At 38.1% G+C, this 22,226-nt stretch overlaps 1 protein-coding gene across 7 annotated transcripts in view; it reads left to right on the top strand.

Moving 5' to 3' along the window:
* Window positions 1–22,226, top strand: part of Bicd1 (BICD cargo adaptor 1) — a 188,755-nt gene that overhangs the window by 115,704 nt on the left and 50,825 nt on the right. For all 7 annotated transcript variants that reach the window (XM_028892395.2, XM_037203957.1, XM_028892392.2 and 4 more), the window contains exons 3-4: window positions 8,613–8,765; window positions 14,184–14,609. In XM_028892395.2, the coding sequence (XP_028748228.1) occupies window positions 8,613–8,765; window positions 14,184–14,609 (579 nt within the window). The remainder of the gene's footprint in view (window positions 1–8,612; window positions 8,766–14,183; window positions 14,610–22,226) is intronic.

Below are 22,226 nucleotides of genomic sequence, written 5' to 3'. Positions count from 1 at the left end.
GGCCTCCTATGGGAGTCAACAAAGCATGTCATATCTTGTTAAGACAGGACCAAGCTCCTCCTACTGCATCAAGGCTGGGAGAGGCATGCCTGCATGGGGAATAGGTTCCAAAAAGCTAGCTCATGTGCCAGGGATAGGTTCTGATCCCACTGCCCCACAAACAGACCAATATATACAACTGTCATTCACATGCAGAGGGCCTATGTCTGTCCCATGCAGACTCTCTAGCTCTTGGTCCAGGGTCCATGAGCTCCCATTAGCTCAGGTCAGCTGTCTCTGGGTTTCTCCACCATGATCTTGATCCCTCTTACTCATACAATCCCTCCTCCTTCTTGTCAACTGAACTCCTGGAGCTTAATGCTTGGCTGTGGATCTCTGCATCTGCTTCCATCAGTTACTAGATGAAGGTGCTCTGTTGACAATCAGGGTAATCACCAATTATAGGATTATAATTGATTATAGGAAATTATATAGGATTATAGGAGAAGACCAGTTCAGGTACCCTCTCTACTATTGCTAGGAGTCTTAGCTAGAGTCATCCTTATGGATTAGCCCTTCCATTCTTGATTCATCTCTAAATGGTCTGATTTGTTTTTTAAGTTATCAGTGCCCATGTGTTCTTAATAAACTAGTTTGGAAGACAGGTTCAGCCTTTTTGTTTCAAACTGCTACTGTTAACATATTTGATAAAAGTAGCTTAAGAAATTGGGTACATCTACAATACAACTCCTGCACCTAAGGCTCAGGGGTCATTTCAGAAGAGGAGGCAGGGAAGGTTTTAAGAGCCAATACCTAAATATTCCAGTCTTAACTTTTTTTGTTGTTAGTTTTGTTTTTTGGGTCATACTGTGTATTCCTGGCAGGCTTGGAACTTGCTGTGTAGACCAGGCTGGCCTCAAACTCACAGAGCCCCCTCTGCCTCTGCCTCTGCCTGTGCTGAAGTTTTGACCTAGTAAATTGTTGAGAGAAGGCAGTAGGAAATCAGACTTACCTTAGTAAGTTTGTTTGTATAAATCTATTTCAGCATGATTTCTGTCTCTGATGATAAGAGTGTTTTTCTCTTATAAAGAAGGACAGCACTTTTCTCTTCTGGCCAGCTTCAGGTTGAAAGGGAAGTGCAGGACGCCCTTCCTGTATCTGCTGTTTCCTCCAGTGCTTTCAGCTTAAAATAATCAAGATGTGAACATGGCATGTCCTGAACTCCTTCACAGGATGTGATTATCTTGTCTAACCTTTTTACATTTGAGGGGGAGTCTGTCGAGGACCACCCCTGACCTTTTGAAGGGTTCTTGGGTGGAGGAGAGAGGAATGAGGAAATGATAGAAAGAAAGATAGTGACAAGGTGAAAGACAGAGACACAGGATAGCTTTGGGAGGTCCCTGGGTCAATACCCAGCTGCCTTGAGACTTTTTAAACAATGCCAAGAGGAGAGGCAAAAGCCCTTGCAAGATCAAAGCATAATGTTCAGCCAAGTGTAGATCCTTCAGAATACTTGGTAACCACGCCCATGGTCAAATCATCCCATTATGCAGCCCTCCTGGGTAAAGCAAGCTCAGACTCTCTGACCTTGAGCAAGGCCTTAACAGAGAGCCTCTATGGGCTCCCACATGCATCTTACTTAGTCTTTTACTTTTTAATTTTATGCCATTATTTAAGTAACAGTTGTCTTGCTTTGTGATTTACTTCATCTACTACGTTTTTAAGGAGGTCCAACAGAGGAGGAAGAAGGAGAGGGAGAGTGAGAGTGAGAGAGAAAGAAAGAGGGAGAGGAAGAGGGAGAGAAGGGGTGCTAAGCTATTAAGTCACTTTAGGCAAGAGGTTTATTAACCTCATTCACACACACACACACACAAAACACAGCTGTCACCTTAAAGGAAATAAAAGATCATTTATTCTGGAGCCATTTTGAGTGGCCATGGCCTGATAACACAGATAAAGGTTACCCCAAATTTTAAGTTGAGGAGGAGTGTCAGGAGACAAAGCCCAAAAGTTAATAAATTAAAATATTTCAAAGACAAAGAAAGCCAAGACAAACAAAAAAAAAAAAAACAAAAAACAAGAAAACAAACAGCCTTTAAAGTTCCAATTTTTAGCAAAATCCAAAATGCCTTTAGAGATCTGAAAGCAAGCAAGCAAGCCAAACCAAACTAAGTTTCTAAACCAAGTTACTTTCAAAGCAAACAAATGAACTAGATACCTTAAACCACGAACTTTGAAAGTAAACTAAAAAGGTTTATGTTCTATTGGGATCCTTAATTTACTAGCTCAGAATAAACAAGTGGACTATTGACCAAAGCAGGAGAGGCCCATGAGCCGCAGAAAGCACTCACTAACAACCCACCTGAGGAAATAACACCAAGGAGCCCAGACTCAATGGTTCCAGGCAGGGAACTGGCTTTCACTCAGGTTCTTCCTCTGGTAAAAAATGGATCATTTTCAGAGTCCCACATTTTGGCATCAAAAACTTTTGAAGTACTAAACATAGCTCTCATCTTAAAGGGAATAAGAGATAGTTTATTCTGGTGGCCTGGGAACATAGACTTGGGTTATCCCAAATTCCATGTTCCAACATGGAAGTGGTTTTATGAAGTTTTATAGTTTTGCAGACCAAAGAAAGTCATAAATCAAGACATATTTAAAATATGTTGGTGGGGTCATTAGAGAGGTAGTTATAGCAAGATGGAGGAAGCTTTTCTGTAGGCCTCAAATGCTGTCTGGTGACATTCTTAGCTTTTGGGATGGTCTGCTAAGTTAATAGATTTCAAAAGGTTTTTTCCTTTTTTTAAAAAAATCTATTAGTCATAGGATGTTAGTTCTACCACTCTACAGGTGGATAAGGAATGACTACTGATGGTCTTAAAGGTAGCCCAAGATAAGGTAGTTAGCCTCTGGACCAGCAACATTCCAAACTCTCAATATCAGGGCAGTTTTAACCAGCCAGTCTTTGCAGACACAGCTTCTTTCCAGGAATTCTTCACAACACCAACATCATGGCAGAAGTCTGAAGTTAAGCCTCAATGCCTCACCAACACCATCCCACTCCCCAAAAGGCAAAATTTTTGTTGTTGTTGTTTTTATTTTTATTTATATTTTTTTTAGGGTTACTTAGGAGGATGGGCAGGGAGGTACTACACCACCAGGGAATAAGTAAAGGTTCCTTTGCATTACCAAGTTAGATTGAAAGACTATTTGTGCTGAGGTTTGGGCTGGGAGACAAGTGCTTGGAAAGTCCAGAGTATACTTTTAGAAAAATGTTCAGATGAAGAATTTCACAGAAGAGTTGGCCTGGTTAATATGTGTCATGTATCATTTGTAGGACTAATTAATATTGACCTGTGAGGTGTGATAATAATTTGGCTGCCTCTGACCCCTGGGCTGTATGAGGGCAAGGTGAGTTCTTGTCAGCTCCCTGTGTTTAGGGCCTAAGTAGCTGGAAGTTGTGCTTCTCTGCCTATGTAATACTCTTGTTTCCAATGATTCAGTGTATAAATTATTTAAAATATTCCTTGAAAAACATAAAGGTCTTATAGTCAAATACATTTAGGAAATGGTGCATATTGTATTTTGCTCTAGCAGAGTGTTAATTGTTGCTTGAGGGCTTCTCTCCAGGTTTCACCAAGCCCCGCAGTACCACAATCCACGTATAAAATAATCGCTCAGACACTTATATTACTTCTAAACTGTATGGCCATGGCAGGCTTCTTGCTAACTGTTCTTATATCTTAAATTAACCCATTTTTATAAATCTATACCTTGCCATGTCGCTAGTGGCTTACCGGTGTCTTTACATGCTGCTTGTCCTGGCTCCAGGCAGTCTCCCTTTCCTTCCTCCTTCCTCAATTCTCCTCTCTCCTTGTTCCACCTATACTTCCTGCCTGGTCACTGGCCAATCAGTGCTTTATTTATATAGAGCGATATCCACAGCACTTCCCCTTTTTTTTCTTTTTCAAAAAGGAAGGTTTTAACTTCAACATAGTAAAACTACATATAACAAAACAATTATCAAGTAAGAATTACAGATACAATATTAAAGAAGATATCTATCTTATATTTGTGAGTTTAAGGTTTTATATCTAACTTATCTTTTATTATAACTAAGGAAAATTGTAAGTATCTAGTCTTTAACCACATCAAAGACCTCAGAAGGATATAATACTACCTGAGAAATGGGAGAAGGATGCAAGCAACTTTCAGGAGTCTTGCAGGGTAGACAGAGACAGCTGACAGCCTGGACAGTCAAAGTTCTCTTGTAAAGTTGGGGCATCAGTCTTCAGCCCACAGGCATAGAGTCTCTCATTCATTTTTTTCTGTGTCCTGTAGAATGTCTTGTAGTTTCCTCTGCAAATCAGGAACCTGAAGGACTATTTTGTCAAGCAAAGTTCAGTGGTTACCTTCCTATGGGTCCTGCATGTCCAGTTGATCAAGCAGTCCAGGCAAGAACCGTTTCTTGCCCAAATGGCTATTTTTGTCAAGGTGAAGATAAACTCCATATGGAGTATCTTCGATGTCCATACTCCTCTCTGAAGTAAATCGGTGCTGTCAGGAGCAGACATGTCTCACTGTCCAGAAAGTTTAAAATTTTAAAACATTTAAAATGCCATATTCTGTATGTCTTTGAAGTGTTTGAAGACTACCTATCTATCTGAAATATATATAAGTATACCTAGAAGATTTAACTAATATGGCTACAAATATGGTTATCATAGATGACTAATTATTAATCTATTTTTTAATTATCCATTACAATTTTAAATGAGTTACATAAACATAATACCTCACACAAGAATAGAAATATATATACAGTATAACAAAATTAAGTTTAAATTTATATCAATAAACTAAAATCTATAGCAATGTAAAACATTTTAAACAAGTTGTTACTCTTTAAAAGTAGGTTCATTAATCTACCCTTTTATCCTATCATACCTAAACTATCCCCTTTTTTCTTTAGAAAGAGATTGTATTTATAATCAACCTGTTTTAAATAAAAATATTGGTTTTTCTCTGTCCCACACCAGAGGGCTCTTCTGATTTGGGACACAAGAATCTCTTAACCATTTTTTTAAAACAATATGTCTGGGTTTAGAGGGGGAGTGAGCCAATTCCATCTCCAAAGCCAGCTTAGTATATTTGGGAATTTGGGCATAGCATCTCTTACTACTTCCTGCTGGAGGTGGGCGCTGTATCTTATGGGGACACAAAGAAAATTTTAGGATTATGGAGTAGTCAATGAGGGTGTATCATCTGAGCCAGTTGCCTGAAACCGTTCCGGATGTTGGATCATCTGGGCCATGGTGTCATTGGAGACCTTTTAGGGGGTCTTGGCTGCTCAAATCTGATGTATCTTAATCTGGAACAAATCCATAGCCTCTGGCTTTCTGTGGAAACAAAAGCAGAACCTCTTTTCCAAAGTAACATATCCTATATCTAAATTTTGAAGTCAAGGTACCTTTAAAATTTACATTTTGGCATAACTGAACAGCTTTTACAATCAAATGGTTTTCTTTAGTTACGAATATCAAAGACAACATAATCCAGATTCTCTGTGTGATAGCCATCTTTACATGGCTTATTACCTTTACTTTTTTTTTAAAGACTTTATTTTTAAAAACTATTTGTTTATAACAGTATATATTTCTTTTTTTTAAGCCTGTGTACATTTTTACATGCATTATAAACTATTCCATCTGAATCAGTCTTATTGTGAACCTATTGCTTTAAACTGCAGCCTTCTAAGCCTGAAACTGGTGCTGTGGCTGCTGGCTCCACCCACTTTAACTTCCCAACATGGCGGTGGTATATTTTCCACCAGCTCTGGGAGTCATCAAGTCTCAGAAATAGTGGGTCTATGCTTTTATCAAAGTAGCATGTAGCCCAGAAACCTCTCTCTCTCTCTCTCTCTCTCTCTCTCTCTCTCTCTCTCTCTCTCTCTCTCTTTAATACAAGTAAAGAATAAATCTACCACACAGCGTAATGTGCCGCTGGCAGATGCCTCATTACCGAAATACTGCCGGTCAAATGCACACGCCAGGAACCCGCCAGTAGTTCAAACCCACGTTTTGCGGTGTTTAGCTGTCCGTATGAAACATGAAGCAGGAACCTGGTTTTGGCTCTGTTTAGAATTGGTTATTAAATATTATCAGGTTTAAGGTGGAAACTCGAGCCATTGGGCACCATTTGTTGCTTGAGGGCTTCTCTCCAGGTTCCACCAAGCCCTGCAGTCCCACAATCCACATATAAAATAATCACTCAGACGCGTATATTACTTATAAACTGTATGGCTGTGGCAGGCTTCTTGATAACTGTTCTTATATCTTAAATTAACCCATTTTTATAAATCTATACCTTGCCATGTCGCTAGTGGCTTACCGGTGTCTTTACATGCTGCTTGTCCTGGTTCCAGGCAGTCTCCCTTTCCTTCCTCCTTCCCCAATTCTCCTCTCTCCTTGTCCCGCCTATACTTCCTGCCTGGTCACTGGCCAATCAGTGCTTTATTTATATATAGAGATATCCACAGCAGTTAATATACACAAGCTCAATGTATATTGGCATTTTAAATGTTCTGAAAGGTCTAGAAGAAAAAATGGGTAGTTTTAATATAACATTTCCTAACTCTCTTTTTATTTGAGGACTCCTGTTTATCTCCCAAGCTATGAACACAAAGATGTGTTTCTCCCTCACTCATTACCTGTATTCATACTTAAGAGTGATAAGTCATATCAGTCATAAATTAGCATGGTTGAGTAGTTAGTGCATTTTTTTCTACTAGATGGAAAGGGAGTACAGTATAAATATACATGGAGTAGAGGTTACCAATAAGGGTTTTTAAACAATGGAGAATTTTATGTAGGGCCTGATTGTGGTTATCCATAGGTTATAAAATTAAAGTAATAGGCTGCTGTGGGATGTTCTGTATGTCCTGTGGGAGCCCGTTCTTGGGTTCCTTGTGGCTTTACCCAGCAGGTCTGCATAGAGGATGATTAGGACCACAAGCCTGAGTGCAGGTGTCTGAGATGGTCTGCACTTCGCTGTGCTGTGGGATGGTCTGTATGTCAAGTTGCTCTGATTGGTCAATAAACAAAACACTGATTGGCCCGTGGCTAGGCAGGAAGTATAGGCAGGACTAACAGAGAGGAGAATTAAAACAACAGGAAGGCAGAAGGAGTCACTGCCAGCCGCCACCCTGACAAACAGCATGAAAAGATGCTGGTAAGCCACGAGCCACGTGGCAGGGTATAGATTTGTGGGAATGGATTAATTTAAGCTATAAGAACAGTTAACAAGAAGCCTGCCACGGCCATACAGTTTGTAAGCAATATAAGTCTCTGTGTTTACTTGGTTGGATCTGAGCAGCTGTGGGACTGGCGGGTGACAAAGATTTGTCCTGACTGTGGGCAAGGCAGGAAAATTCCAGCTATAATAGGTCCTCTGCTTATTGTGATGATCTGCCTAACCCTATCCCTGCCAAATAACCACTATTGACAAATTTGGAGAGAATTTTCACAAATATATTTATAACATAAAAGTGATGTTTGTTTGTGTGTGCATGTACACATATATGCATTTCTTTAATTTTATTCATTTTTATTGTTTTTTTTTTTTTTTTTTGAGAGAGTCTTATATAACCCAAGCCATCTATGAACCCCCAATCCTCTTTCCTCTACATTCCAAGTTCAGGAAATCCAGATGTGCACTACAATACGAAGTCACCCTTATTTATTTATTTAAATAGAGATCTTTACTTTAAAAATAATTATTTTTGCTGGGTGGCAGTGGCACATGTCTTTAATCTCAGCACTCTGGAGGCAAAGCCAGGCAGATCACTGTGAGTTCAAGGCCAGCCTGGTCTACAGAGAGAGATCCAGGACAGGCACCAAAACTACACAGAGAAACCCTGTCTCGAAAAACCAAATATAATATATATATTTTTATGTGTGTATTTTCTCTATATGTATGTTAGTGCACTGAATGCATGTCTGGTGCCTATGGAAGTGAAAGAAGGTGCAGAATATGCTGAACTGGAGTTACAGATGGTTGTAAGCTGCCATGTGGCCCTGGGAATCCAATCCAGGTCCTCTACAAGAACAGCAAGTGCTCTTAGCCACTGAGCCATCTCTCTAGCCCACTCCCTTATTTTTAACACTTATGAGATCCTACTGTGCATACTAGTCTACAGCTTATTTTTATATTTAATAATATATTGTAGCTATATTTCCATTTTAACACATTAAAGTTCCCTCTGATTGTATTTCTCATTTTAAATAGTTTTATAATTCAAGAGTAAAATAATTTATTTCAGTGTGACTCCAAATAGCAAAAATTTAGTCTATTTCCCATTCTTTGTGTGAATAAACATGAATTTGCTTTGCTTTTTATTTATTAATTTGAAAATATGTTTAAGGATGATTTTTAAATGTCAAATTGCTTGTGCTTAGGGTCAGGTATTTGTGCTTAGAAATTTTGCTAGATATAATTACATTGTCATCTAAAAAGGCAGTACCAATTTAATTCCAGGAAATCTTTTCTGTTATTTAACAAGTATTTTTTTCCCTACGTTTTCTAAAACCTAGAATAAGGAAGTTTTATACTGATTCTTTATATTGTTGTTTCAGAACAATGAGATGGTGGAGCTACAGAGAATACGAATGAAAGATGAAATCCGAGAATATAAATTCCGGGAGACCAGACTCCTTCAGGACTATACGGAACTGGAAGAAGAAAATATTACGTTACAGAAACTAGTGTCCACATTAAAACAGAACCAGGTGAGGCTTAAGAAGATTTTCTTACAAAGTTATACCACAGATGGGTCTACATTTTCTAATAAATGAGGTTCACTCTTTCCTTTATTTCTTTTTTTTTAAATTCCTTAGTTTTACTATTTTATGCGTGTGTATGAGCACAAACGGGTGCAGGTGCTTGTGGGGGCTACAGGCTTTGACTCTCCCGGGAGCCTGGGTTAGGGGTACTTGTGAGACACCCGACATGGGTGCTGACAATTGAGATCATGTGCTCTGGAAGAGCAGCGTGTGCTCTTTAACTGCTGAGCCATCTCGTCAGCCCTATACTTTATTTCTTAAGAAAGAACTTGTCAGATCTTTTTATACTCCTTTAATTTGTTCGCTGGAATTTCTCAATCTTCCTATGTCAGCTAAAATTTATAAGAAAGAAATGTAAGTAGTATAGTTTACAATGCAGTTTTATTAAGTAAGAAGAATGCTAATTTGTTTTAGTAGTAAGTATTATAATAAATTTAACTTAGCAACTTGTTGTTATTGGGTGTACTAACTTGTTTTATATAGCATCCTTAAGATCTTTCTGTAGAATGAATCTTAAAAGGTCTTATTAGCCGGGCGGTGGTGGCGCACGCCTTTAATCCCAGCACTTGGGAGGCAGAGGCAGGTGGATCTCTGTGAGTTCGAGGCCAGCCTGGTCTCCAAAGCGAGTTCCAGGAAAGGCACAAAGCTACACAGAGAAACCCTGTCTCGAAAAACAAAAAACAAAAAACAAAAAAAAGGTCTTATTAATAAAAACAAACCCAGAGTCAGGTATTGAGGTGAATGCTGGAAGATCAGAGAAGCAGAACAAGCCACAGCTAACCTCACCTCGCCACTTCCTCAGCTGATCCCGTTTCCTCAGACTGGGAGCCTCTGAGTCCTCACCCGAATAGATCTCAGCTGAACTGATGCTCAAAAGTCCAAAAGCTTAAAAAGCCTCTAGTTTATGGTTTTCAAACCTTATATACCTTTCTTCTTCCTGCCATCACTTCCTGGGATTAAAGGCGTGTGTCACCATGCCTGGCTGTTTCCAGTGTGGCCTTGAACTCACAGAGATTCAGAGGGATTTCTGCCTCCAGAATGCTAGGATTAAAGGCGTGTGCTGCCACTGCCTAAACCTATGTTTAATATTGTGGCTGTTCTGTTCTCTGACCCCCAGATAAGTTTATTGGGGAACACAATATATCAACCACATCTTCCTATAAAAACTTGTCTGCCTTCCTCTCTTTCCCCTTCCCCTTCCCCTTCCCCTTCCCCTTCCCCCTTCCCTTCCTCCCTCCCCTCCCCTCCCTCCCCTCCCTCCCCTCCCTCCCCTCCCCTCCCCTCCCCTCCCCTCCCCTTCCCTTCCCTTCCCTTCCCTTCCCTTCCCTTCCCTTCCCCCTTCCATTCTCTTTTCCCTTCCCTTCCCTTCTCCCTTCCCTTCTCTTTTCCCTTCCCTTCCCTTCCCTCCTGTCTTCCTCCCTTCCCTTTCCTCTCCTCCCCTCTGTCCCCTCCCCTTTTCCCTTCCCTTCTCTGTCTCCTTCCCTTCCCTCTTTCCTTCCCTCCCTCCCCTCCCCTTCCTTTTTCTCCTCTCTGCCCCTTTCCTCTTTCTCCCTTCTCTTTTATCTTTCCTTTCCTCCCTTTCCTTCCTTTCTTTTTCTTTGTTTTCTTCCCCTTTCTTTCATCTCTAGTCCTCCTGTCTGTCTCTTCCTTTCATTTTAAATACTTGATTTCTTTTTAAGCTGTAACCTTATTATAAAAGTCCATTGTAATTTATGTTTTCCTCCTGTAACAAGGCTTGGATGGTATCTTAGTTCATTTTTGTTACTGTTATAAAACACCCTGGCCAAAAAAACTTTGGGAGAAGGGATCTATTTTGGTTTACAGTTGCTGGGGAGATACTCCGTCATGGTGGGGAATGCAGGTAGCAAGCAGGAAAGGCATGGCAACAGGAACAAGAAGTTGGATGGTCATATTACATGGGAAACAGAGAAGTGATCAGGTAGTGGACCTGGGCTATAAGTCCTCAAGGCCTGCCTCCAGTTACCAACTTCCACCAGCAAGACTCTACTTCCTAAAATTTCCACCACCTTCCCAAACAGCACCACTAGGTGGGAGTCATGTATTCAAATATATGAGCCTACAGGGGACATTTCACATTCAAACCACAACATTCTGCTTCTAGCCTCTCTAGGATCATGGGCATTTCTTGGTGCAAAATGTATTTAGTCTAACTAAATCCTATAGCTTCATGTCTGCCATCTGGGGCTTGTGATGAAAGTCGCTGGGCCCCATTCCTCCAGATCTGCCCTCTGCAGTACATACAGCCTTTGTCCTAGGTAGGCTTCATACCACACCCACAGCTTTCCTTGGCAGATGTCTCATGATTCTGGTATCTCTAATATTTTGTGTCTCCAATACAACTTAGGATTCACTTTCACAGCTTCACACAATGGATTCCCAGGGCCTACTTTCAGGAACTTTATCCATGCCACATACTGCCTGTTCTCAAAAGTCTTTGAAACTGTGGAAGAAGACTTCATGATCCTTTCTTATCTCTCATGCCTGCAAAACCAGTCACTAGTAAGTTCTGCTGTCACTTGAGTTGGAGCCTGGTTTGTTCATATCACAGTTATCAGATTCTATGTGCTCAACCTAGGTAAATATTTCCCTAGGTAATTGCTTACCAGGAACTGGAAATCACATGGACATCGGAGCTTAGGCTTTCTTCTTTTGAAAGAGACATATTTTTAATACCCTTCTACCCCAATTATTACTCTCTATTACCAAAGACCTACATAAAAATAGTAATAACCATTAAACATGTAGAATTGTGTCCTGCCTGGATATTCACAAACAAAGCACATCAGTCCATTATATTTTAATTCATCTAAAATATCACATGAATGACATCCTGCATAGATTCTTTGTTTCCCTCTGAACTATCATGCGCCAGCCCACCATTATCTGCATTTCTCTCTTTATTTGACTTTCCAAAATCCTACCAGAACAACCCATCAAACTTTGTTTTTCACTATTCCAGAGCTTTTCTAGCCCAAAGTCCCAAATTCTTCCACATTCTCCCACAAACCAGTTCCTAATGCCTAAGAACCTCATGGTCAGGTTTATCACAACAATGATTTTACTTCTTGGTACCAGTTTCTGTCTTAGCTACTTTCTTATTGCTGTGATTAAAATACTATGAAAAAAGCAACTTACTGGAGAAAAGTTTCATTTTGTCTTTTGGTGCTTGGAGGTAACAGTCCCTCATGATAGGAAAGGCATGGTTGCAGATAGAAAAGGTATAGAGGCAAGAACATGAATCTGGCCAGGTTATAAAGCCTTAACTTTTTCCAGTGAGACCCCATCTCCCAAAGGTTCCATAACCTTTCCAAACAGCACCACCAGCTGGTGACTAAGTGTTCAAACTCATAAATATTTCACATTCAAACCACAATAGATGGTTTTGTTTTCCTAACTGGTTTGCATTCTGAGTTTTTACAATTATTGCTAGCTGTATTCTTGAGTCTGTAATATGATAATTCACTTATAAATCAATTATTTGTGCCAGTAATTCAGCAAAGGTGAACTAAAAGTTCAAATTCTTTCAGAGGGGCTTGCTCAAAAACAAGGTCTAGGTCTATTCTAGTTTAAATCTGTTATAATCACTCAGTCAGGTCCATCATCCATGTACCAAACTATAGGGTGGTGAACATTCTTTAAAGAATTAATACTCTCCTCATCCCCATATGTAACTAATACTCTTAGAAACAGCTTTTATTCATGAATCGTCCATAGTGTGTTCCATGTGCCATTAGTCTAGTGACCTTCTATAACACTGAATGCTGTTGTTCCCTTCTTCCATCTTATTTACAATTTTCAACTGTACAAGTCTGATCCTACTAGAGATTACATTTTTCACTTTCTTTACAGCAAAATGTTATATGTATATGAGGAAAAACAATGTAGGCAACTTTGAGGGGTCCTTAAAGGGAGAGGATATATCCTTTCCTTCATTCCACTGGGGACACAATCAAGATGGCAAAGCCCTCTTGGATTGTGTGGACTGTAGTAGGAGGTTATATAGCAAGAGAGAGGCCTGGTTCACAGAGGATCTCATGGAGCTGAGATTCCAAGCTTGCCTTGGCTATCCCATTCTGTTACACAGGGTAAAGTCCTTCTATCTTAACTAAGGCATTTTCAATTAGGTCTTGTTTATTTCAGCCAAATCTACATCCGAATTAAACTGGTACCTCAACATTTTTACAATAAAAAAATTGCATTAAGGTTATGAAAAGGGTAGAGAAGTAAAATATATATGAAAGCAATAATGGTCTATGATCCCTGATTCAATTTAAACAATAAAAAATACAAATAAATATAAAACTAAATGTACAGTTTATATTAGTATCTAGTAAGAATGTTTAGTACTTGTTCTAGTTTTTTTTCAAAGTAGTTATTTATTAAGCAAATGCTTATAGAAGAGCAGAATTTGGTTTTAAACATTGTGGAGGAGCATTGATATACTAAGGGATATCTAGGAGAATAAAAAGGTACTTAATTTTTTTTTTTTTATTGAGGCAGGGGCTCAATATATAACCCTGACTGGCCTGGAAACTTACTATGTAGTCCATGCTGACCTCAAACTCACAGATATCTACTTGTACCTGCCTCCAGAGTTCTGGGATTAAAGACATATAGCACCATGTGTGCCCCAGATAACATGTTTTTAAAAGGTGGCACATGGTTAGTACCATGGCAGAATCTCTAGGAAGGCATACCAGCTCAGAGACACTGTCATCTATAGTTCCTATGAACAAAGGTTGTTTGAGCAGACTCCCTATTATAATTCAAAAGAATATTACATCACTAACAGTATAGGGGTTAATTTTTTGGCATTTTATATCTTATTCTCAATGATGTTTTATTGAAATTTTGGTCTTATTGTGATCTTTTAAACAAAAGTTTGTATGAATATTAAAACTGTTTTTTTTAATGAAATAAAAATTGGGTAGTAAAAAAATTTTTCTTGGGTGTTACATATTCAAAAAAAATTGAAAAAATATTACCAAAATATTTTATTGTTGCTTATTATAAAAACAATAGATCCTAATAAATAATGTATCTTTTTGTCCACTAGATCCTAAAAAATGTCCTAGTATAGTAGATACCTTTTCATTTCTGCTAGATGTTAAATTATGTATTTTTATTTTTTAAAATATAGATAGTTGTATATATAGATATGTGTATGAGTGTATGTGTTTATATCTGTGTAACTTTTGTATACCATAAGAATATAGTATGTACTTTTTATTATTTATTTTGTAGACTGTTTATACTTAAATGATTAAGTTCATTAGAGTGTTTAATGGAAATTTTTGTAAGGCCCAAATTTTAGTTTTATGAATCTTCTTTAACTTAATTTAGGTTGAATATGAAGGCTTAAAGCATGAAATTAAGCGATTTGAAGAAGAAACAGTGCTACTGAACAGCCAGCTGGAAGATGCCATTCGACTGAAAGAGATTGCAGAGCATCAGTTGGAAGAAGCCCTTGAGACACTAAAAAATGAAAGAGAACAAAAAAACAACCTGAGGAAGGAGCTGTCCCAGTACATCAACCTTAGTGATAACCACATCAGCATCTCAGTAGATGGGCTAAAGTTTGCTGAGGATGGGAGTGAGCCAAACAATGATGACAAGATGAATGGGCATATCCATGGGCCTCTTGGGAAACTGAATGGAGACTATCGTACTCCCACATCAAGGAAAGGAGAATCCCTACACCCCGTGTCTGATTTATTCAGTGAACTGAACATTTCAGAAATTCAGAAACTGAAGCAGCAGCTCATGCAGGTAAGAGCTTCATTTAAATCTACAAGAATGAATTCCATGTTGATGGTATGCAGTGTGCTATAGGACTTCTGGTTCTCAGATTTTTCTTCCTAATTAATTTTTTCACATATTGATTCTTCAGCTAGGAAATTTAGAAGTGTGATATTTTAGAAAGACATGACAGAAGGAATGTTGAAAAGAAGTTTCTCATTTGCATCACTTGAGAAATGAATTGGGAATAGCTCAGTAGTAGAGAACTTGCAAGTACTGGGTCCTGAATTCAATCTGCAGCATCATAAGAAAGGAGATTTTTCAACTTACTAAGTAGATTTCAGTGTGGTCTATGAAAAGAAAAATTATTCTTATATTTCTGAATGATAAAAGAATTCAAAATATTATATACAAGTAAAATGACAGAAAATACAGCTTTTAGGTTAATGATTGCATTCCCTAGGAACATTCTTAGCTTTAAAGACACAAAGGACTTCCTAAATAGAAAGTAGCCAAGATTCCATATGTTTATAAATACAAAACAAATGTAAATATGAAAACAAAGTGTTCCAACATAAATGAGTCCTTAAAATTTTAATATCTTCCCAGCAAAAGTCCTGTGAAGAATCTGTGTCTTCAACATCTAACCATGCTGTGGTTTTCTTAATTTAGAACTTTGCCTTCCCAATACACCTTAATCAAATGCAATGGAAATGCTGTCTGCTTAATGGCAGCATCACCTTTGCCTCAAGGGTTATTCACACTATATATTTGGCTCAAGTAGATTTACAGAGCCAGGAATCTGGTTTAATAAACTTATTAGGTGATTCAATTTGAGGCTTGATCTTCAATCTCAGTCTCATCCCCCCATGGTTCTTTGTGTATAACTAGTAATTAAGAATTGCTAACACTCTGTAAATGACTTATTTTTATAGAAAACATAATTCTGCTAGCACAGAAATAGTGGCTGAAAAATAGCATAAATAAATAGGAGGCTAGAGAGTCCATGAAGTTACTTTGTTAGAAAATTTGCTTCTGCCGGGCGGCGGTGGCGCACGCCTTTAATCCCAGCACTCAGGAGGCAGAGGCAGGCGGTTCTCTGTGAGTTCGAGGCTGGCTTGGTCTACAAAGTGAGTTCCAGGAAAGGTGCAAAGCTACACAGAGAAACCCTGTCTCACCCCCCCCCCAAAAAAAAAGAAAATTTGCTTCTAATACATCAAGAGTTAACATAGCCAGTATTTTACATGCTCATTGCTTGTGGCTGCTAAAAGAAAATTTGTTTTTGCAATGTTTAATTTGAATCAAGATTGAAGAGCATGGCCATTAGAAGAAAATGAACTTTATGTAGATTTTAATATGATCACGAAGTCCAGTTCTGTGTGGCTAATACTTTTCTATATCTTATTGCTTGCTTTCTATCAAAACAATGAGGTTGATAGAAAACATTTTTTGAAAAAATTTTAGATAGTTAAACATTAATATAAATTTTCCTACAAATTAACTATTATGTTTTCTTAAAGTATAATGCTGAGGGCTTTAGAATAAAGTTTGTGCATTGAGCCTCTTTGTTTCTTCATTTCTGTTGTTGCAGAGTGTAAGAGGGGTTTTAATGAATAAAAAAGCTCAGTAATTTTAGTTAGCTCATCTGTTGGGGGAAGCTCAGAACAATTCTCACATTTATTTTTTAAATATATTTACGTTGGGTAAGTGCAAATGACTAAAAATGATTAGTAATTTAATACAAAGAATGATGGAGGACAAATATGTTCTCCCCAAGAGAGTGACTTTCAACAGTGTCAGTTGTACTTTGGGATGAGCAAATTCCTCACTGTCTGAGCCTAAATCACAAGGTACAAGAGACTTAGCACTTCTGATTTCAGTCCATTAAATGTCAGTTATATCTCCTCAGTAGCAGTGATGACCCAAAATGTCCCATAGATTTTCTTCCTTCCAAGTATGAAACTCTGATGGCTAAGAGGATTAAGTTCAGAGAGATTTACAGTATAGTATGATGACTGTAGTTAACAACAATCACTGGGCATGGTGGAGCATGTTGGGTTCATGGTGTGTGTGTGTGTGTGTGTGTGTGTGTGTGTGTGTGTGTGTGTGTACTTGTTACTTGTCTTTATTGGTGTCTGATCATTTTTTTTCCGAAAACATGGAAACTTATAAAGATAGCATATATACTTGTATTAACACAAGTATGGAATGTGCAGTGTGCACAAGTCAGCTAAAGATGATTTTTTGTTCTGTGTTTGAGCAGATAAAAGGCATATTTCAACTATATACGTCCATTTGGGCTGTATAACCAAACCTCTATCCATGCCACATGAAAAGATGGCATGTAGTAATAAGTCATGAAGACTCTGTAGCCAACAAGATTTATCATGTTTCATCCAGTCTCAGAGCTGTTCCATGTAGAGGGATCAGTATATACGTCACCCATTCTATATAGTCTTTCTTTCTCCCTTTCCCTTCCTTCCTTCCTTCCTTCCTTCCTTCCTTCCTTCCTTCCTTCCTTCCTTCCTTCCTTCCTTTCCTTCTCTTTCTTCTTTCTTTCTTTCTTTCTTTCTTTCTTTCTTTCTTTCTTTCTTTCTTTCTTTCTTTCTTTCTTTCTTTCTTCCTTTCATCTGTAGCCAAGATTATCAGTAGGTCTCCCCCAAGCAAATATGATCTTCATTAATTTTGAAGAGAACCATAGCTTTTTGTTTCCTGTACAAACAAAGGCATAACTTCTCCCCAAAAATATATAGGTTCATTTAATTTAGCAGTTTCTATATTCCATGTATCTCAACAGCATTTTTTTTTGTACATTAGCATTTAAAAAATTCAAAGTCAGCAAAGTACCATACAGGATCCTGTAGATGGAGAGTTTTCTCTCTGGGTGCTGCCAAGCCCTGGCAGTCCGACAGCCCACTTATAAATAAACACACAGACACTTATATTATTTAAACTGTCTGGCCTAATGGCTCAGGCTTCTAGCTATGTAGTACTTACATCTTAAATTAATCCATTTCTATAAATCTATACCTTGCCACTTGGCTCGTGGCTTACTGGCATCTTCACATGCTGCATGTCATGGCAGCGGCTGGCAGTGTCTCTCTCCACCTTCCTGTTCTCTCAATTCTCCTCTCTGTTAGTCCTGCCTATACTTCCTGCCTGGCCACTGGCTGGCCAATCAGTGTTTTATTTATTGACCAATCAGAGCAACACATTTGACATACAGACCATCCCACAGCAGGATCCAGATGTCCTCTGTATTTCCCATCCTACATGGCTTATTTTTTTTAAATATTACTTTACTCTTTCTTTAAAGACTTTATTATTTTTAAACTATTTTTTAAATGACTGTCTATACCCATTTTCTTTTTCTTTATTTAGCATCTAAGTACATTTTTAAACACACTGTAATCTGTTAAGAGGTTTTGTTAACCTGGACCTGGATTTTTCCCCCTCATCTGCAGCCTCCAATGACTATGTAAACCAAATCTTAAAGTGCTAGGCTATAGCCACATGGCTGTACTTAGCATGTGACTCACTGGCAGCTTGCTCTGCCTCCCTTGGTTCCATGACAGCCTAGCTGCATTTATTCACCCATCTCTGGGAATTTGTTGTATCTACCCAAAGCAGGAGTTTGTACCCATTATTGGCTGCTCAAGTGCTCAGCTGTACAGCGGGACATCTTTAAAAGAGCCATGCCTCTGTACGCTGAGCCCACCCAAGAGACTGCTTTCTCAGGCCCTCTGTGGACATTTGAGCCCCTCATTGTAATTTAACTTTTCTTTAGGAGACCTCCAGCTCCCAAACAATGACACAGAGACTTCTTATTAATTATGAAATTAATTATGAAATACCTAATGAAAGCTTGACCTATAGCTTAGGTTGTTCCTAACTAGCTTATAACTTAAATTAACCCATTTATATTTAATCTACACTCTATCACGTGGTGTTACCTCTCTTCCATCTTGCACATCGTGTTTCCTCTTTGTGTCTCCTGCACACCTAGATTCCTGTTCTTCTTTTCTTTTCCCAGAAATCCTGCTTATATTCCAGTCTAGCTATTGGCCATTCAACTTTTTATTACACCAGTCACAGCAAATACATCTTCACTCAGTGTACAAATATCCCACAACACTGAGACATGTCTCCTGTCTTGGTGTACAGGATCAATGTATGGGCCAGGTGTAGTTGTAAACTTTTATAACTCTAGCACCCTGGAGGCTGAGGCAGAGGAATCATAAGTTCAAGGCTAAACTGATCTGTATAGGGAGGTCAAATCCAGCTTGGGCTACGAAGTGAGACCCTCTCTCAAAACAAACTAGCAGAGAGACAGACATACAACCACACACACAGAGAAAGTGTTGTTGCACGAATTCCATGTTGGGTGCCCGAAGTTGCACAAATTCCTAAACGGTCTTAATAAAAAAACCCAGAGTCAGATATTGAGGTAAATGCTGAATGATCAGAGAAACAAAGGAACAAACCACTGCCATGCTTCACCTTGCCAACTCCACGAATCCTCTCACTGAATGTCTGAGTCCTCAGCCAAAAGAGCTCTCAGTTGAAAGAGAGGAAGTGCTTACTTCCTGTCTCCTCACACCTTATGTACCCTTTTCCGCCCAGCCATATTACTTCCTTCCTAGTGCTGGGATTATAGGCATGTGATTCCCAAGTACTGGGATTAAAGGTATATGCCACCACTGCCTAGCTCTCTTTTCTCTCCTAGACTGAGTCAATTTCATATAGTCCAGGGTGGCTTTGAGCTCACAGAGATCCAGACGGACTCTGCCTTCCAAGTGCTAGGATTAAAGGTGTGTGCCCCCACTGTCTGGCTTCTATGTTAAATTTAGTAGCTTGTTCTGTTCTCTGATCTTCAGGCCAATTTTATTAGGGTACAAAAAAATATCACCACAAAGTGTGATATCTATATGTGTTTAATCTTAAAACATAATGAAATTGTATCATTTAGAACAATACTGGTCAATGTAAAGGATATGCTAAGTTAAATAAATCAGGCACAGTAAAATAAATAATGTGTCATCTCATTTATGTATAGAGTATTAAAAGATGGTGATTGACAGAGGCTGAGTTACCAGGGATGGTTAATGGGGACAGGGAAGACAACCAAAATTTCAGTTATACTGTAGAATTAAATATATGGAAACCTCGTGCAATGTGGTGACTATATTAATAGCAATGTGTTGTAAAACTTCACATGGCTGTGACAAAAACCTAAGATCAAAAAACTTGTATGGTGGAGAGGTATATTTTGGGTTTTGTTTTAAGAGTTTAAGATCACAATTGCTTGGTTCCATCACTTTGGGGCTTGTATTGGGGCAGAGCATCATGTTTTCTTAAACACTTATTTAAGAAAGAAACATAGAAATGGACAGCTAATAAAATAGCTTTGAGTCTTTGTGTTAAAAGTCACTATAAACAAAATTTGGTGAGACATATGGGGGAACAGAGCTATTTACTCCATAAAATCCAGGAAGTAAAAGAGGGGAAAAGGAAGCCAGAGTTTCAGTACTCTTCAAGGGCCTGCTGCAATAATCTAACTTCCTCCTACTAGGCCCCTCTTTTTGAAGATTCTATACCCTCTCAGTACTGATATAGGTTGGAGACCAAGCTTTTAATACATGTGTTTTGGAGGACAAATAAAGCAGGATAACTGTACAAGGTAGTAGGTGTGTTAAATAGCTTGTTTTAGTCCTATAATTAAAGGACTAGAAGTATACATGTATGAAAACATCACATCATACCCCTCAAAACATATAAGTATGATTTAACAATTTTTTACAATAACAGGATTTATTTGGGCTTAATGGAATATAAGAGTATCATGTGGAAGGATCATTTGAACTCAGGAATTTGGGACCAGTCTTGGCATAGTGAAACTTCACTTGTAAATAATAAATTAATTAGTATATATATATATATATATATATATATATATATATATATATGGACATAATTTATATATTATAAAACTTATCCTTTCAATACTATATTTAAAAAATAAACATAGAAATCAATGGCTAATAATATAGCTTTGATTCTTTATGCTCCAAGTCCTAATATGAAACAAAATACGGTGAGACATGCTTTTAATTCAAGTATTCAAGAGGCTGAGGCAGGAAGATCACTAACAAGATCTTATCTAAAAAAATCCTTCCAGGCGGTGGTGGTGCATGCCTTTAATCCCAGCACTCAGGAGGCAGAGGCAGGTGGATCTTTGTGAGTTCAAGGACAGCCTGGTCTATGGAGCGAGATCCAGGAAAGGCACAAAGCTACACAGAGAAACCCTGTCTCGAAAAAACAAAAACAAAACAAAAAAAAAATCCTATTGTGAATTTGAAGTTTAATCTAAGCTATTTTTGTTAAAGTTTTTAAAAACTCAAAATAATGTCTCTTGTAGAATACAGTGATGACTTACAATTTTACTTTAACAGCATAAACCCTTAGTAATTAAAGTGTTAGAGAAAAATAATACTTTATTGGTTTTAAGATTTATTTATTTATATTATATATATGCCTGTGTATATGTTTGTACCATGTGCATACTGTGCCTGTGATAACAGAAGAGGGCATTGGATGTCCTGAAACTAGAGTTATATGCAGTTGTAAACCATGTGGGTAATGGGAACCAAACCTTGGTCTTCTGAAAGAGCAGCAAGTGTTCTTAACTCCTGAACTATCTCTCCAGTCCTACAAAATAATATTTTAAATAAAAACTTTAAGATACATAAGTAACCAGATTAAACATTTAATTTAACTGTCCTTTTTTATCCAGCTCTTGTAAATTTAGTCTGTAGTGTCTGAACAAATCAGTTTTATTTCTTCATAGTTTTCCATCTGTCTATTAGCATGATACTCATTCATTTGTTGAACTTATGTGATAATATTTTGCTCATCCTTCTCCATATTTTCTCTCACCCTCCCTAAAATTATTGTACTCTTCTGAAAGCCATGCTTGTATTTCCCCAGGTCCTCTTTTTATCAGTGTCTGGTTAATTCTGTGAAATGCATAATCCCTTTCCGTCAGTGGTTCTTATGTTTCCTTTGTTTCATTTCTTTACTTTTTTGTTATTGTTCTTGTGTCTTTTTCCTTTATCCAAATTAACTTCAGTTTCTGTTTTAATATCGTTGCCATTGGAGTTATCTTGAGACACTGTTTAATTTTCCATCACTTTTGCTGTTGCTTTTATTTAAAAAGTTGGTGTATTTATTTAGCACATAATCTACACAGCTATTAATGTTTCCCTATCATGTAATTATAATTGCAATGATGAGAAAAGGAGTGTATTTTCCTGAGAGACTAATCTAAGCCATTTCCTTTATAAAGGCATGAGAGAATCTGGACAACCAAATATTCTTGCAAATATTTCTTCTTCTTCTCTTCTTCTTCTTCTTCTTCTTCTTCTTCTTCTTCTTCTTCTTCTTCTTCTTCTTCTTCCTCTTCCTCTTCCTCTTCCTCTTCCTCTTCCTCTTCCTCTTCCTCTTCTTCTTCTTCTTCTTCTTCTTCTTCTCCTTCTTCTTCTTCCTCTTCTTCCTCTTCCTCCTCCTCCTTATAACCACCGTTTCCCATACAAGCAGCTGTAGCCTGAATATTAATCCAGTTCTGTATTCCTTCATAAACTTTGTCAT

The sequence above is a fragment of the Peromyscus leucopus genome, chromosome 3, assembly GCF_004664715.2.
Source record: "Peromyscus leucopus breed LL Stock chromosome 3, UCI_PerLeu_2.1, whole genome shotgun sequence".
In the NCBI taxonomy this organism is placed as follows: Eukaryota; Metazoa; Chordata; class Mammalia; order Rodentia; family Cricetidae; genus Peromyscus; species Peromyscus leucopus.
This window is presented reverse-complemented; position numbering and strand designations above follow the sequence as displayed.